Source organism: Gorilla gorilla, chromosome 9 (genome assembly GCF_029281585.2).
Source record: "Gorilla gorilla gorilla isolate KB3781 chromosome 9, NHGRI_mGorGor1-v2.1_pri, whole genome shotgun sequence".
NCBI classification, from domain to species: domain Eukaryota; kingdom Metazoa; phylum Chordata; class Mammalia; order Primates; family Hominidae; genus Gorilla; species Gorilla gorilla.
In genome coordinates, this window is record NC_073233.2 from 110,961,090 (window position 1) to 110,978,877 (window position 17,788).

At 35.3% G+C, this 17,788-nt stretch overlaps 1 protein-coding gene across 3 annotated transcripts in view; it reads right to left on the bottom strand.

Moving 5' to 3' along the window:
• DCUN1D5 (defective in cullin neddylation 1 domain containing 5) overlaps positions 1–17,788 on the bottom strand; it is a 30,508-nt gene that overhangs the window by 4,897 nt on the left and 7,823 nt on the right. For 2 of the 3 annotated variants that reach the window (XM_004052041.5, XM_019036265.4), the window contains exons 3-4: positions 16,270–16,340; positions 15,764–15,855 (exon numbers count right to left, since the gene is read on the bottom strand). In XM_004052041.5, the coding sequence (XP_004052089.1) occupies positions 15,764–15,855; positions 16,270–16,340 (163 nt within the window). Of the gene's footprint in view, positions 1–15,763; positions 15,856–16,269; positions 16,341–17,788 lie in introns of those variants that run through there. The other variant, XM_055356134.2, reaches the window with a different exon arrangement.

Sequence of the window (17,788 nt, forward strand, 5' to 3'; positions counted from 1 at the left end):
AACAGTTTGGTGAAAGACATTAGTCATGAGTAGTTTTAAAAGTTTAGGATATAACACAGTGCAAATTAATACATTATATTAAGTGGTCCAGTCATAAATCAAGATCCCTATATTTTTGTGAACAAAAAGTCAAAGTCAATCAGTAGAAGCACCTAACTTCAAATAAGTTATATATGCAAAAGCATGCAAACAACAAGTCATACGTGTTATTTTTAAAGACAAGACATTAAATATAAGCAGCTAAATATATGGAAGGCTCAAAAATCTTAACTGACTTTGTCTCAGTGGGTTGATAAATTCCACTGTTTAGCAAGAAGCAAGGCAGTCAAGGCCTTTCACAATTTGGCACAAATCTCTAGTTTCATCTGCCACTTCCTGATAACCTTACCATGCTCTAATTATATCACTTACCATTCCCAAATGCCACTGCCATGCTTCAGCACCCATTATTTCCACTTGAAATCTCAAACATGCTGATAAAAATATTTATCAAGACCTAACTCACATTTTGCCACCTCTGAGAGACCATCTGACTCCCTTTAATCAAATTAATTGTGCCATCTACTGTGGTCCACAGTATTCCACTCAAAACTGAATTTTAGTTATTCAACATGCTCTCCAGCCACCTGGCATTCTCAGATTTAACTAAGACTATACTAAATCAATAACGCAAAGGCCTATAATGTGTAGTAACATAATTTCATTAATGAGTAAATATTTTGGACAATTTTCTAATATTAATTAAACCTTGCATTTCTAGAATAAGTCAAATTTGGTCATGTTATCTGTTTTATACATTGCTGGATTTTGGGGTTGTTTTGCTAGGTTCCTAAGTGAGACTAGCTTGTAAGTTTCATTCTTACTCTCCTTGCTAGTTTTTTAAACAAGATTGTAGTACATAAGACTCAGAAAATGAAAAGAGAATTGCTACTTTCCCCCCTGTTTTTTGAAAAAGCTTATGTAACCCTGGAATTAGCATCTGTCCAAACTCAGGTGAGTATTGAGGGAAGGAAAACTTTTAACTAATAAACCAACATTTTTAATGGCCATAGGACCATTCAGATTTTCTATTTCTTTTTGAATGTTTTGGTCCCATACTTTTCTCATAACTGATTATTTTACATATAAGTTTATTTAAATATGATTAAAATTTATAAAATTTTCTAATTTGCATTAGCATTATTTATCTTCATCCCTTTTTTGTTGTTTTTCTTGACCAATCTTACCAGAATTTAATTAATTTAATATAGTATTTAAGGCTATAATTTCCCTCTTAATACAACTTTAGCTGCAACCACAAGTTTTGATAAGTATTGTTTGTAGAACTATCATTCGATCCAGCAATCCCATTATTGGATATATACCCAGAGGAATATAAATCATCCTACCATAAAAATATGCAGGTGAATGTTCATTGCAGCACTATTCACAATAGCAAAGACATGGAATCAACCTAAATGTCCATCAGTGATGGACTGGACAAAGAAAATACGTATACACAATGGTATATGTACACTATGGAATACTAAGCAGCCATAAAAAAAGAACATGATCATATATTTTGCGGGAACATGGATGGTGCTAGAGGTCAATATCCTTAGCAAGCTAATGCTGGAAAACCAAATATCACATGTTCTCACTTATACGTGGGAGCTAAATGATGTGAACTTATGAACACAAAGAAGGAAACAACAGACACTGGGGTCTACTTGAAGGTGGAGGGTGGGAGAAGAGAGAGGAGCATAAAAGATAACTGTTGAGTACTAGGCTTAATACCTGGGTAATGAAATAATCTGCACAATCAACCCCTCTGACACTACTTTACCTATGTAACAAAGCTTCACATGTACCCCCAAACCTAAAAATTAAAAAAAATAAAGATCTTACAGTTCAAAAATACATGCATATTTTTGCTTTCAGTATTTACTTGTATATGACACCTTGACAAGAACTGTTTTGAAGGAGTGATAGGGATAGAAATTTTACTGGCACAGGTTTAAGAGAGAATGAAAAGAGTGGAACTGGAGAAAATAAGTATAGACGAATGCTTTCAAAGAGTTTGATTCTAAAGTGGTGCAGATAAAAGAGGCACTAACTTGAGTGGGATGCAGTCAATGAACTTTTCACACTCACTCTCTCCTAGGTACAACTAAAATCCCTGAACATTATATAGAAAATAAACACAAGACCCTGAAAGGCGGAAACCTGAGGAACTACATGGTGGTGAGTTCTCTGGGTTTCTTTTTGCCTAATATATTCCAAACCTGGAGGTGAAGAAGCTAGTAACCAGAAACACCAATGGGGACAGACAAAAAGCCCCAATAAAACCCTGCCTTTTCTCTAGCCAAAAGACAAAGAAAGGAGGAGGCTCACAAAACAGAAAACTCTTAGAAAACAAACACTCTACTCCAGTTAAAAACCACTGAAAACACTACGGCCCAACTCCCACCAATGCCAGCAAAGACTGAATGGGGACCTAAAATGTCCACCCTTACCAGGATATAATAAAGCCTCTCTCTCAACTCCTACAATGCTGGTGGAAATCGAAACCACACAGGTAACATGAACTTCTGCTCTTGCCAGGTAGTAACAAGCAGCCAATCCTCTTCTGCCCTAGGTTGATATAGAGGAGGCCTAGTGAAGAGTCAGGGCTTTCACATCACCCAGTGGTAACAAGGCACTCCTATCCCTTTCAGACAAGAAAGCATCAGTAAAAGTGTAGTGGGAACCCAGAACTCTCATCCCTGCCCAGCAGTCACAAGGGATATCCTTCCTTAGATGTTAATGAATGCAGAGTAGAAAATTCAATTTCTACCTGTACCTGGCAGTAATAAGGTGGCAGCCCTGATTTCTCTTGCCAGAATAGCATTAGAGTAAGCTAGCTAAAACTGAAGCTTTAAATACGATCCAGAGATCCAGAGTTTCATAATATACTACCCAAAATATCCAGGTTTCAATTTAAAAAATCACTTGTCAAACCAAGATCTCAAATGGAATGCAAAAACACAATCAATACTTGCAACCACCAAAATAACAGAGATGTTCAGAATTATCTGACACACATTAAATTAGCTATCACACAAATGCTTCAACAAGTAATTAAAAACATAATAGAAAAATGAAAAAAATAAAGTCTCAGCAAAAGAAAAAAGTCCAAGGACAAAGAAATATAAGATATAAAAAAAGAACCAAATGGAAATTTTTGAACTGTAAAATACAAGGTAGCCTTAAGCCCTAATATATCCATAATTACATGACAGTGAGTAGTCTAAATACACCAATAAGACAGAGTGGATTAAAAAAAGCATGACCCAAACATATGCTGTGTAGAAGAAACTTTAACTTCAAATAGCATAGGCAGATTGAAAGTGAAACAATGGAAAATAATATCTCACAGAAATATTAAAAGAAAGCAGGAAGTGGCTTTCTACATTAGATGATATTAAAATAGACTTAGAGCAACTTCAGAGCAAAGAAAATGATCAGAACAGAGAGGATAATCATATTATAATAAAAGGGTCAATCCATCAGAAAGACATAGCAATCCTAAACAATTCTAAGCAATCCTATACACATTAAACAATAGAGCTGCAAAATGTGTGAAGTAAAAACTAAATGTGTGAAGTAGCACGGAAAAGAGAAATAAATTCATAATTATAGTTGGATATTTCACCACCCCTTTTCCAGCAATTGATAAACACTAGATAGAATTCAACAAACACAGAGAATTTAACATCATCAACCAACAGGATCTAGCTGAACTTAGTAGACTACTCCATTCAAAGACAACAGAATACACATTCTTTTCAAGTGCCCACAAAACATAAAACAAGACAGACCAATCCGGAGACATAAACCCCTTAACAGAGTTAAAATAACTGAAATAAAAAAGAATGTGTTCTCTGACAACAATGGAATCAAACTAGAAATCAATAACAGAAAGTTAATGGCAAAATCTCCAAACACTTGGAAACTAAACAGCAAACACCTAAATAATCTATGGGAGAGTTGAGTCTCAAGGGAAAACAGAAAATACATTAAACTAAATGAAAATATAACATATCAAAATGTTGACATACAAATAAAGCAGTACTGAGAAGGAAATTTATAGTGCTAAATACACACATTAGAAAAAAGAAAAAGCCTTAATCAACAATCTAAGCTTGTACCTCTAGAACCCAGAAAAAGAAAGGCAAAATAAACAAACCAAGCAGGACAAAGTAAATAAGAGCAGAAACTGCTGAAATTGAAAACAGAAAAATCAATGCAACAAAGCACACTGAAAAGATCAATAAAATTGACAATTCTCTAACAAGACTGACAAAAAAAAGAGAGAAGACAAAAATTACCCATATCAGGAATGAAATGGGGTATTATTACAGACCCACAGCTATCAAAAGCATAGTAAGGGATACACAATGAACATATACAATGTATGATAGTAAGGGATCACAATGAACAACTCTCTACACACACAAATTTTTCTACACATATAAAGATTTTTATACAGGTATAATCTATATCTATATAATTTTATATAATCTATATCTATATGATCTATAATCTATATATAGATATTTTATATCTATTGATTTATATAGATATAATCTATATCTATGTAAATATTTTATATAGAGATTTTATACAGATTTTTATATAGATATAAAAATTCTACATATATAACGATTTTTCTACATGAAAACTTGGATGAAATGGACCAATAAGTTCCTTGAAAAACACAAACTACCACAACACATACAATATACAGTAGTCTGAGTAGACCTGTTATTATTAATGAAATTGAATTCAAAATTTTTAAACTTTCAAAAAAGAAACTCCAGGAGCAGATGGTTTCACTACAGAATTATACCAAACCTTTAAAGACTTATTCCACATAATCTCTCTCAAAACATAAAAGATTAAGAAAATTTAAAATATTTAAAAAAAGAAAAATTTATTTAATAAAGCCAGTATTACCTTGATACCAAAACCAGGCAAATACAAAAAAAAGCCACATAATTTTATCATTTAATACAGAAAAAGCACTTTAAAAATTTAACATCCATTCATGATAAAACTCAGAAAAAAAAAAATAGAGGGGAGTGTCCTCAACTTTGCAGAGCATAAATAAGTAACTTACAGGTAACATAACAGTGAAAGCCAACGTTTTCTCTCTAAGATGGGGAACAAGGAAAAGATGCCTACTCTTTCCACTCTTATCGACATAGCGGTAGAAGTTCTAGCTCATGTAATAAGTCAAAAAAAAGAAATAGGAGAGGATGTGGAGAAATAGGAATGCTTTTACACTGTTGGTGGGACTGTAAACTAGTTCAACCATTGTGGAAGACAGTGTGGTGATTCCTCAAGGATCTAGAACTAGAAATACCATTTGACCCAGCCATCCCATTACTGGGCATATACCCAAAGGATTATAATCATGCTATAAAGACATATGCACACGTATGTTTACTGTGGCACTATTCACAATAGTAAAGACTTGGAACCATCCCAAATGTCCATCAATGATAGACTGGATTAAGAAAATGTGGCACATACACACCATGGAATACTATTCAGCCATAAAAAAGTATGAGTTCATGTCCTTTGTAGGGACAGGGATGAAGCTAGAAACCATCATTCTGAGCAAACTATCACAAGGACAGAAAACCAAACACTGCATGTTCTCACTCATAGGTGGGAACTGAACAATGAGAACACTTGGACACAGGGTGGGGAACATCACACACCGGGGCCTGTCGGGGGGTGGGGGGAGGGGGGAGGGATAGCATTAGGAGATATACCTAACGTAAACGACGAGTTAACGGGTGCAGCACACCAACATGGCACATGTATACATATGTAACAAACCTGCACGTTGTGCACATGTACCCTAGAACTTGAAGTATAATAATAAAAGAAATAAAAGATATATAGATCAGAAAAGAGAAATAAACTGTCCCTATTTCTAGACGACATGACTATGTAGAAAATCCAAGGTCTATACAGAAAACATCTTAGAACGAACAGGTGAGTTCAGCAAGGTCACAGGATACAAGATAAACATATAAAAATCAATTGTATTTCTATATATTAGTAATGAACATGTGGACACTAAAATGTAAAATACCATTTACAATAGGTTGAAGTAAAAATAAAATACTTAGGTGTAATTCTGACAAAAGATGTACAGGACGTATATGCTGAAAACTACACAAAAACTGATGAAAAAAATCAAATACCTAAAAAAATGAAGAGACATTATCTATCTTCCAGTATTCAAAGCAAGACTGACAAAAAAAGAGAGAAGACAAAAATTACCAATATCAGGAATATGAAGGGTATTCAAAGACTCAAAACAGTAAAAATGTCAATTCTCCCCAAATTTATATGCTGTTTAACCAAAATCTCAGCAAGATATTTTTGTAAAGAAAAGATTATTCTAAAATTTATATGGAAAAGCAAATACACTAGAATACCTAAAACAATTTTGAAACAGGATGCATAAGTCTACCTGATTTCAAGACTTACTATTTAGCCACAGTAATCCAGACTGTGTGGTACTGGCAGAAGGTTAAGACACATCAGTGGAACAGAGAACCCAGAAATAAATGTACACAAATATGTCCAACATTTACATAGCTTTTACAGAAATTAATTCAAAATGCACCACTGACTTACATGTAAAATTTAATAATGCAAGGCTTCTAGAAAAATACATGAGAAAATTCTCAGGATATAAGGCTAGGCAAATAATTCTTAGACTTGACATCAAAAGTACAATCAAAAGTACATCAAAACTGAGGAGGGGGCTCATGTCTGTAATCCCAACATTTTTGGAGGCTCAGGCGGGCAGATCACTTGAGGTCAGGATTTTGAGATCAGCCTGGCCAACATGGTGAAACCCTGTCACTACTAAAAAATAGAAAAATTAGCCAGGTATGGTGGCACATGCATGTGTGGCTACTCGGGAGGCTGATGTGGGAGGATCGCTTGAACCCAGGAGGTGAAGGTTGAAGTGAGCCAAGATCGCAGCACAGGTTGCAGTGCAACCTGTGAGTGAGACAACTCACTGGAGTGCAACAGAGTGAGATTCTCAAAAAAAAGTACACTCCATAAAAGGAAAAACTAATCAACTGGACATCATCAAAAACTTTTGCTCTGCAAAAGACCTTGTTACAGGAATGAAAGAAGTTATAGAATGTAAGAAAATGTTTGCAAAACACACATTCAACAAAAGACTAGTATCAGCGAACTCTGAAAATTCAACAGTAAAAAAATTTATCTTCCATGTTCGTTAGCATCTCTTTCACATTCCCCTTCTGCCTCTCTGCACTAATCTCCTTAGATATCGTAGATCACTGATCCTTACAAGTCAACTACATTATCTTCTATCTCATCTGCTGAGTGTTTGTTTGTTTGTTTGTTTTGAGATTGAGTCTCGCTCTGTCCCCAGGCTGGAGTGCAGTGGTGCAATCTCAGGTCACAACCTCCACCTCCCCGGTTCAAGCGATTCTCCTGCCTTAGCCTCCCTAGTAGCTGGGACTATGGGTGTGCACCACCACATCCAGCTAATTTTTGTATTTTTAGTAGAGACAGGGTTTCACCATGTTGGCCAGGATGGTCTCAATCTCTTGACCTCATGATTGGCCCATCTCAGCCTCCCAAAGTGCTGGGATTACAGGCGTGAGCCACCATGCCCAGGAGTTTTTAATCTGCTGTTTTTCACTTTCAGAAATTTAATTATTCAGAGTCTGATATCTGAGACCATTCTCTTTTCTGTAACCACAGAGTTGTCTTATGCGGAAATTGGGATAATTCATAAATTAATCTTAAAGAGTCTGATTCTCAAGTTCATTTTTTAAGATTGATTTCTCAATGTTTAGTGATTTCTGATTATAAACTAGTGATCATGGAACCTTTTTCTGCAAAAATTGAGGTTTGTGTAAAATTTCTCTATGGAAGAACTGCTTCCATTACAAACAGGGGAGTCTTATTCTAAAACACATTTTTGGCTTGGGTCAGATAGTGAATGCCAGCCCCAAATCTGCAAGACAGAAGATGGAGGACTAGGAATTCTCTCAGGTAGAAGCCCTTTACCTCTAATTGTATGTAAAACCAGGCCCAGGTTATCAAATTTCCATTTATTGCATAAGTTTGTCATCAATGTTTTTAATCTGATTCCCATCCTATTAAGGTCTTGCTTGAAATGTGTCCTCTGTTCTCAACATGCATGACATGTCAACAACCAGACCCTAGGTGACTAGGAATAGGTAGGTTTCTTCAGGGTAAATGTCAGCTCCATAGATCTCTATGTAATCACCATCACTCATCATTTCTGGCCTCTGATTATTTTCCTTATAGGCAAGTCCAAGTATACTTTTAAAAAGTTTTTTTTTTTTTTTTGAGATGGAGTCTCACTCTGTCGCCCAGGCTAGAGTGCAGAGGTGCAATCTCAGCTCACTGCAACCTACGCCTCCGGAGTTCAAGTGATTCTTCTGCCTCATCCTCCCGAGTAGCTGGGACTATAGGTGCATGCCACCATGCCCAGCTAATTTTTGTATTTTTAGTAGAGATGGGGTTTCACCAAGTCAGCAAGGCTAGTCTCAAACTCTTGACCTCATGATCTGCCCACCTCAAACCCCAAAGTGCTGGGATTACAGGCATGAGCCACCGGGCCTGGCCAAGATGTTTTTATATGTTATCCAGCATTTAAGTGTTTTACATGAGAAATGGTTTCTCCACACATTTAGTAGCCATATTGCCAGAAATGGAAATCAAAATTTGGATAAGTTAACCAGAATTCCTTATATATGAATGAATGCACAATATGCTTGATGAGGAAACAAGAAAAATTTATTCTTACTTATTAGAAATTCATTACCTACTATTTCACTAAGTGGTTTCTGTTAGTGCAAAAATTATTCATTATGTGAAAAATAATGCTTTAATGAAAGTTGACTTCTACCATGGGGATATGCAAAGCAAATTTCTCAGATTACATGCCACTATAATGTTTGAAAATATGGAGATGAAGTCTTCATAATGTGAGTCACATCTTTCATACAAAATCTCACACAGAATCTTAACAGACTTGAGACTTAAGTGTTAAGGGGGCAAAGAAGATAAAGGATGCCTCCTGACATTCAAAGTTCTTTCTTTCCTTACCATCAGATTTTAAAAATCACTGTCATAGCATAACACAGGACCTGACATATAGCACTCCAAAAATATTTGTTAAATAAAAGTGTGACTACCAAAAATAAACCACAGGGTAGGTGATATATTTATTTAATTATATAATGTTTCAAAGTTCCTATCTGGGAGAAACTTAGTGGTAAATGGTAGATCACACAAAATCACAAAGCACATAGTGACTGAGAAGTCACTAAGGAGATAAGAATCCAAGAAATTATAATATTTTCCAAATATTTTACATTTCATGGGTACACAAAGTTACTATCTTACTTATGTAATTTCAATAAGCTTAAGAAATAAAGTGAAGGGAAGAACAAATTTTCAAGTCAAACAGATTGGTTAAAATTCTAGTTTCTCTATTTCTGGTCATGTGGCTTTCAGCAAGTTACTAAACCTTTTTCAGCCTGTTTCCTCATTTTTAAAATGACGATAATAATTTAATAGGACAACTATATGGCAAGTTACTTAACCTTTTTCAGCCTCAGTTATCTGATTTTTAAAATGGTAACAATAATAATTTCATAGGACAACCATAAAGATTAAATGAGAATCCATGTGTTAAATGCTTAGCACAGTCCTTGATATGCTTCTTTTGAGGCAAATGGATTAAAAATCACCTACACTACACACCTTGGTAGAAACTATGTCATACCATTCCTAATGGTCTACTGTAAATCTTGAGCAGAGAAAGAATCCAACAGACTTTTTTGTAGTAAAAAAAGAATAGGCCAGCAAGGTGGCTCACGCCTGTAATCCCAGTACTTTGGGAGGTCGAGGCGGGTGGATCACGAGGTTAGGAGATCAAGACCATGCCGGCTAACATGGTGAAACCCCGTCTCTACTAAAAATACAAAAAATATTAGCTGGGTGTGGTGGCGGGTGCCTGTAGTCCCAGCTACTCAGGAGTCTGAGGCAGGAGAATGGCGTGAACCCGGGAGGCGGAGCTTGCAGTGAGCCGAGATCGCGCCACTGCACTCCAGCCTGGGAGACTGAGCAAGACTCCATCTCAAATAAAAAAAAAAGAATAAGAGCACAAACCTCCATATTTATTAACAGTATCATGAAGACTGTGAACACATCTGGCAAAACCAACATACTGAAGCAGTTACTAACAGCAATACAATCTTTATATCGAATCTAGCTCCAAAATACTAACATCAATATCTCAGAAATTGGGAAGTTTAGAAAAAAGAATATTTCCTCCGAAATAAAAAGAAATGCATACTTAACTAGCGTACTATGGAAAGCAAGAGATAGTTTTCCAAATAACAACCAAATAAAACCACACAGATTTGAGGGAACACTGGCACAATACAATACACCATTCTCCAAGGCCACTGTAGTTAGAAAGAGAAGAAATGGGTATTAATTTCAACGTTAGGACTCGGAAATTAATTTCCTGGTATTGCTAAGCAACTGATTACAAAGGGAGGCTTTTGAACTTGTGTTTCATTAAAGACCTTTAAAGTGAGAAGAAAGTTTCATGCATGTATTAGATGTAAGTGAGGCTCTCTTCCTAATCCATAAGTCCCAGTGACTGTGCTGTGACTGTAACACGAAGAATTGTGTCACAAAGTTCTGGATTTAGAACTTCCTCTAAATAAGCTTTCTCAACCAGAACAATACCATCTACTTCTAGGGGTATTTGAAAATGTGCACAGGGGCATTTTGAAATTGTCATAATGACCTTAAGAGAGAACAGAGGGAAAGGATGCTAATGGCAATTAGTAGTTGGGCCCCAAATGCTAAATGAATGACAGTCACATCACACACGATGGCATTTCATTTACTCTCCTCTTCCACCCCCGCCAAAAAAAAAAAATCATATAAATGTTCCCTATTCCCCTCTCTCTCAGACGGTCAAGCCATGCCATTCCTTTTACACTTCAAAGTCCGGGGCTCAATACTCAATAGAGACTAGATTTACAAACTGCAACCTCCCGGCAGGCAGCTTGATTACTATCACTGTTGTCAGATGCTCTTGTCTTGTCCTTTTCATTATCATAATCAAGTACGGTCCTCTTCAAAGGTCTATGTTCAGTTTTCTCCACTGGTATAGTATTTCACCCTTGCTCCAACACCAGACTTTCAGCTAGCAGATATGAGAAAAGACCTCCACTCTAGTACACTATGCCAGAACAAAAACTCGCCAAGTATCCTTGGAACCTCGTATCTATAGACGAAGGAAGAGAAATTCCATAACCTCCTGAGAACACATCAAATTTTTGTGTCTAGCAGTACATGTGCCTCTTAATGGGAACGAGGTCCATAGTTCTCATAAGACTCTCAAAAGAGACTGTGACTTTAAAATATTAAAAACAATTGCTCATTGAAAATTATCCCTCAAATCTTTTAAGATTCCTGTGCTTTAAAATCTCTGATGGTTTCCCAATATCTGTAACACAGATTTAAACTCTCTCAACGTATTAGCTAAAGCACTCTACAGTGAAGCCATCACTCAAAACATTAGAATTCAAAACCTATCCTGGCAATTTTTTTATGTACTTTACAATTTTAAGAAATCAAACTACTTCCTTCAAACATATGCTTTCCTTCCTCAAGGTCCTGCTCACAATTTCCCTCTTCTGAAACATTTTCCTGTATCCTCAACAAACAAAATCCTAATCATTCTTCATGTTCTAGTTCACAGGCCACACCTACATTTACCTACCTACTCAGCTGAAATTAACCTTACTCATCTGTGCTTTCATAGTATCTTGTATTTCCACTCTAGCACATGTCACGTTCTCCTTGGTTTATGGTTACAGCAAGGTGCCCAATCTCTGGGCTGAGCATAATTACCAGCCTGTGGCCTGTTAGAAACCAGGCTGTATAGCAGGAGGCAAGTGGCAGGCGAGTGAGCCAGCATATCCACCCCCTGTCAGAACAGCAGCGGCATTAGATTCTCACAGGAATGCGAACCCTATTGTGAACTGTGCATGCGAGGGATCTAGGTTGCATGCGCCTTATGAGAATCTAATGCCTGATTAGATTCTGAGGTGGAACAGTTTCATCCCAAAGCCATCCTTCCCTTCTCCCCAGCCCCATCCGTGGTAAAACTGTCTTCCACGAAACTGATCCCTGGTGCCAAAAAGGTTGGCTGGGTTATAGTATTGTAATGTTTTCCCTGACCTAGTAGAATATGACTAAAAGACAAAAGCTGCATCTTATTCGTCGCTGTGATCACCAGTAAGTGATACTGTGCCTTACATAATATAGGTGTCTAATATAAATATCTACAAAATTAAATTAAAATTAATACTGGGCACAGTGGCTTACGCCTGTAATTGCAACACTTTGGGAGGCCAAGGCTAGAGGATCACTTGAGTCCAGGAGTTTGAGACCAGCCTGGGCAACATAGTGAGACAAGCTGGAGGATCACTTGAGCCCAGGAGTTTGAGACCAGCCTGGACAACATAATGAGACCCTGTCTCTCAAAAAAAAAATAGCCAGGTGTGGTGGCATGTGCCTGTGGTCTCAATTACTTGAGAGGCTGAAGTGGGAGGATTACTTGAGCCCAGGAGATTAGGTTGCAGTGAGCCATGATTGTGTCACTGCTCTCCAGTTTGGGTAACAGAGCCAGACCCTGTCTCAAAAAAAAAAAAAAAAAAATTAACACCTTAGATTTGCAAGGAAATTTGGCTATTATTAAACAAAGATGAAAACTACATGGAAGAATAGATGTGAAAAGCATATGGCAATTTCATCCCCTGAAACTTACAAAATGGCTAGTCTAGGCCAGTTATATCCAGTTCATATACCCACAAATTCTTTCACACAAAAAGGAAAGCCAATTCAGTTATAGAAAGCCTATATGAATAGAAAACAAACGAATGTTAACAAAGTAGTCTGCAAACTATAAAGCATCACACAATACGGATGACTAATCATGATTATTACAGTCTACTATCCTTTAACACAGTGTATGTTTTAAACTACCAGACTGTTTCTATTTTTTAACAGACCAACATAGTTATAAAGAGTTTTATGGGTTAAAATTAATTAACTGAAACAACTCATGACTATCTTAAGATGATTTAAGAGATCATTAGATGCCCAGGTGAAATTATAAAAGTATGAAAAATATCAGAGAGAACTGATAATAAAGTTTTATATTTTAAGATTATGTTTATTATGTAGAACACAAAGTATACTAAGCAACAAATAATTTCTAAAGACACAGATTTTTTGTCTTCCTTGGTTTAAATTTCAAACTGTTTTATTCATAGCAAGTTTTTAATAAGAAAATTCAAGGAGTAATAAGACTTGGCCAATTGAAGAAAAACACTTTGTATTTCACATGGTAACCCAGATCATGAGGGAAAAAAATCAACGATTTTCCAGGTCAAGAATGCTCACTTCAAGCATTCCTCAGTAGCTTCAAGGCTCTACAGTATATTATTCTGGGCAAATGGGAAAGGAATAATAAATCAGTGAAAGAGAAACTTCTGGGACAAATTTAAGTGCTGAATAATTGCTTTTATTTTGTATACCCTGTGACCTTCCTACAGGAAAGGTGTGCTAATAAAAACCGTGCTTGGCCGGGCGCTGTGGCTCACACCTGCAATCCTAGGACTTTGGGAGGTCGAGGCAGGTGGATCACAAGGTCAGGAGATTGAGACCATCCTGGCTAACATGGTGAAACCCTGTCTCTACTTAAAATACACAAAATTAGCCGGGTGAGGAGGCACACGCCCATAGTCCCAGCTCGGGAGGCTGAGGCAGGAGAATCGCTTGAACCCAGGAGGCGGAGGTTGCAGTGAGCCAAGATCGCACCACTGTACTACAGCCTGGCGACAAAGCGAGACTCCGTCTAAAAAAAAAAAAAACATGCTCATGGGCTAGTCAGTTTCTATTCTTGTACGCAAGACCATATGATGTTGATTATTCCGAAGTATATATTAGAAATGCTTTGTGCTTACACATTTTTGTTATAAAGACTTTTTATATTGTATCAACTTATGCAAAAACATAAATAAGAAACTTTTAGATTTAAAAATATACAGCCACTTGTTAGCTGAGATACTTCAAAAAGCAGTATTCAAAGAGGAGAAGGAGGAGGAGGAGTAGTAGTCCAAAATGCACTTATAATGACAAATGTCTTACATTAATAAGCCATATTACAACATAAATTTTAGTAAAACACACTGAGTTGTATAAAACCTATATTATTTGCATATTCTTTTGTATATTTATTTAATCTTTCTCCAAAAAGCTAATTAAATGTTGAGAAATAATCCAAAGAATTTCAGAATCAATGTATTTAACTGGGCATATTATGACACCTAAATGTATGGCAGAATTCAGTCTTGGTAGCAAATGCTATAATTTAAAAATAATGGTCCTCTATTTTATAAGGAATGTTGATTTATATAGAAAGTAGAAATACAGTATTATAGATTGGTAATCAGGAAATTTGAATTCTAGGTTCTAACTAAGCACTACTACTAAGGAACTGTGCCAAATATTTTCGTAACCTCTCTGGGTCTCAGACTATTAAAAAAATGGAAGTGGGAGGGTTGATTTTATATTCCATTCAAGAAATTATGATTTGGTTCATATGAGCAAAGGCTTTTACCCAAAAATAAATATATAAAATATCCACGTGTCTACATGTTAATGTCAGTTTAAAAAGAGAATTACAAACCATTAGGCACTGAAAATTCAAATTTAAAAATTTTAGTGCCTCATAAACAAATACTTCAAAAAAAAATTTAAGGCCAGGCAAAAAATAAAGAATAATTACATGTGTTAATGAAAGCATAATCACAACAGGAAACCAAACAGCTAATTAAGCCCCAGTTTTTGCCTCAAAAATATTATAAATTAATGCTTTCTCTATTTTAGAATGTTGATAACTAATACCCTGCAGAAACACTAGAAACGTGATACTATACAATTAACACAAAATCACTAATTGATTCTGAAATTAAGCACACTTCATTCAGGAAAGCCAAAATCAAATTATTTTTATAAGATGCAATTCTATAACTTATGAAAATGTTCAAAGACAGGATCCTAAACTGAAAGTGTAGGACTATAAAATGGGTAAAGATTGCACGGGAGCGGTTACAACATTTCTACTTTTGTCCTTTATGAAATTCACTTGGCAATAAAGAAATCATAAAAGGGTTATGTAACTCTATCTTCAAATTTTTAAAGTCAAATATAAAAGTGAAGAAGGGAGAGGAGGCCCTAGAGCTTAGGGCTGCCCAACGAACATACTCCTTCGATAGTAGAATTCTGTATTGAGAGAGGAAAATCCTTATACTCAAACAACCTGTAAATAAATAGGTCTTTGATCATAGACTTTTAAGTCACTCACCAAGAGAATCAAGGAATTTTAATAGGACTGTACTAAGGTTCTTTCTTAGAGAATATAAAACATGGGGTACCTATATATTTGCCCAAGACCACAATATAATTTTTTCAATCCCCAAACTAATTGTTATAGATCAAACAGATTTGATTTAAGGTGAAACCTTACTCCTGAAAATTATGAAGCACAAAATATCAATTAAGATCTTCAAATAGGCCATCAAATTTGTTTTTTAAAAAAATTTCTTACTGTAATGAAGTCATTCCCTTTAACCATTCTTCCTTGGTAAAAAATCCCATGCTTTCAGCCTCCAATTTCCACGCTAAAACTAACATAATAATCTGGAAAGAACAGAACATAAAGGATAGGGGAAAAGTCAGCATAGAGATAATCATGTCTATATTTATCATGGAGAGCATTTTTACACAACTACTTCCATCCTTCAACTATTAAAGAGTACAACCTCTGGAATTATTAACTATATACAAAGAAATTGAGATGTGCCAATTTCTTAAAAGTAAAAAGTTCTAACAGTTTCTGAAGGTAGAATCTCTTATTCTATTACATATAACATTTGTATCAAGAAAGAACACATTTGCCCAACTTAAACTGATTAAAAATACCCTAAATGCAAATTTACAATATTAAACATGAAGAAATAAAATCTTCATACAAGATTAGTGTCTCGATTTTTAGAAATTTACGAATATGCTATACCCCACTTATATGCCATTCTACTTAGAAATAAAACATACATTTTCAGGTTCAACACCGATGTCTTCACAAAATTTTTCCATTCCTTCTGGCCCTACAACTTCATCAGGACCTTCAAAGACAAAAATAATTAACATATTTTGTTATAATATCAACATAAAACATAAATCGTCATGCTAAAGGTACCCATGAACACACCATAATATTTTGCAAATAATTAAATTTGAATTTTGGCATAGCTTTGATAAGTATAAATATTTGCTACAGGATTTAAAATTTAAAATTTGTGAAGTATTCTTTGAACACCAGATTACAATATGAAATTAAGAAAATTTAAAAAGCAGCAAAGAAATACTCCATTAGTATCAATCATGAGTTAGTACAAAAACTCAAACCAATCCATTAAAAAAAAAATTCACTGAGAGCCTACTCTGAATAAAATTTTTGACAATGCATGAATATGAAAAAACATAAGGCAGCTGGAGCTTCTTAATCTACTGGAATATCAGAACCAACACAAAGTTCAATACAGTAATCAGAAGGGGAATATATTTACCTATAAAACAGGCCATTTATTATCCTTTTGAAATACACTCAAATATAATTTAATTATTGAAAAAGACAAATGTATTTTGAAAATAATGACTTATGGAAATTACTACATTCCATTTCCAGAAAGAGCTATTTTCCTTATCATCTTGGTTCTAAAACAGACAGCAAGCATTGATGCCACCTTAACGTAGAAACAAAAGTTTAATCTTTCAATTAGCTAGTGTCTATCATTCATCCAAAAATTAATTACTGGCATTTAACTTGTTCCTTATTTTACACCCTTAGCAACATTAATAAATCAATACATCAATTATCATTTTTTCAAAATGTTATCAGATTCCCAAAATATAGTAATTACATCATCACTAGGTCTCCTTTGTGACTGGATAAGAATAAAACAAATTTTGTAATAATATGAGAAATGTGTTTACCACTATGGGATTTTGAAAATATAATCTTGAGATATTATTCTTAAGAGTCAAGAGAAGCCTCTATTTTCCTTTTTCAAGGATGAAAATCCTCCAGCTTTATAAACCATAGACTAGACCAAGGCTGCTCAGGTAACTTTGACAGCACCATATTTAGGTTACTAGCACAACATAAAGTCAATACATTCTTGCTGCCTGACATCCAAGCTGCTAAGATGACATTAATACTGGTCTGAAGCCAAAACCCTTTTTAATTTTTTTGTGTAACATGTTAAGTGTTATTAGGTTTAAATAAGTACTAACAATGCACTCGTGTTAAAAGGTGAAGGGGGTGATTAATTATAGGGCGCTTTCTCTTCCTTTACATATTTGGAGAATTGTTTAAATGAGAATGTGTTAATTTTATAACTTAAAAGGCATACATATACAATAAAGGTGTTAAAATGCATAAATGAGTATGTATTCTTATATATGATTGAAAGAAAACAAAAATCAGATTTGAAAATTTAAGAGGCCCAGGCGCGGTGGCTCATGCCTGTAATCTTGGCACTTTGGGAGGCCGAGGTGGGATTATCACTTG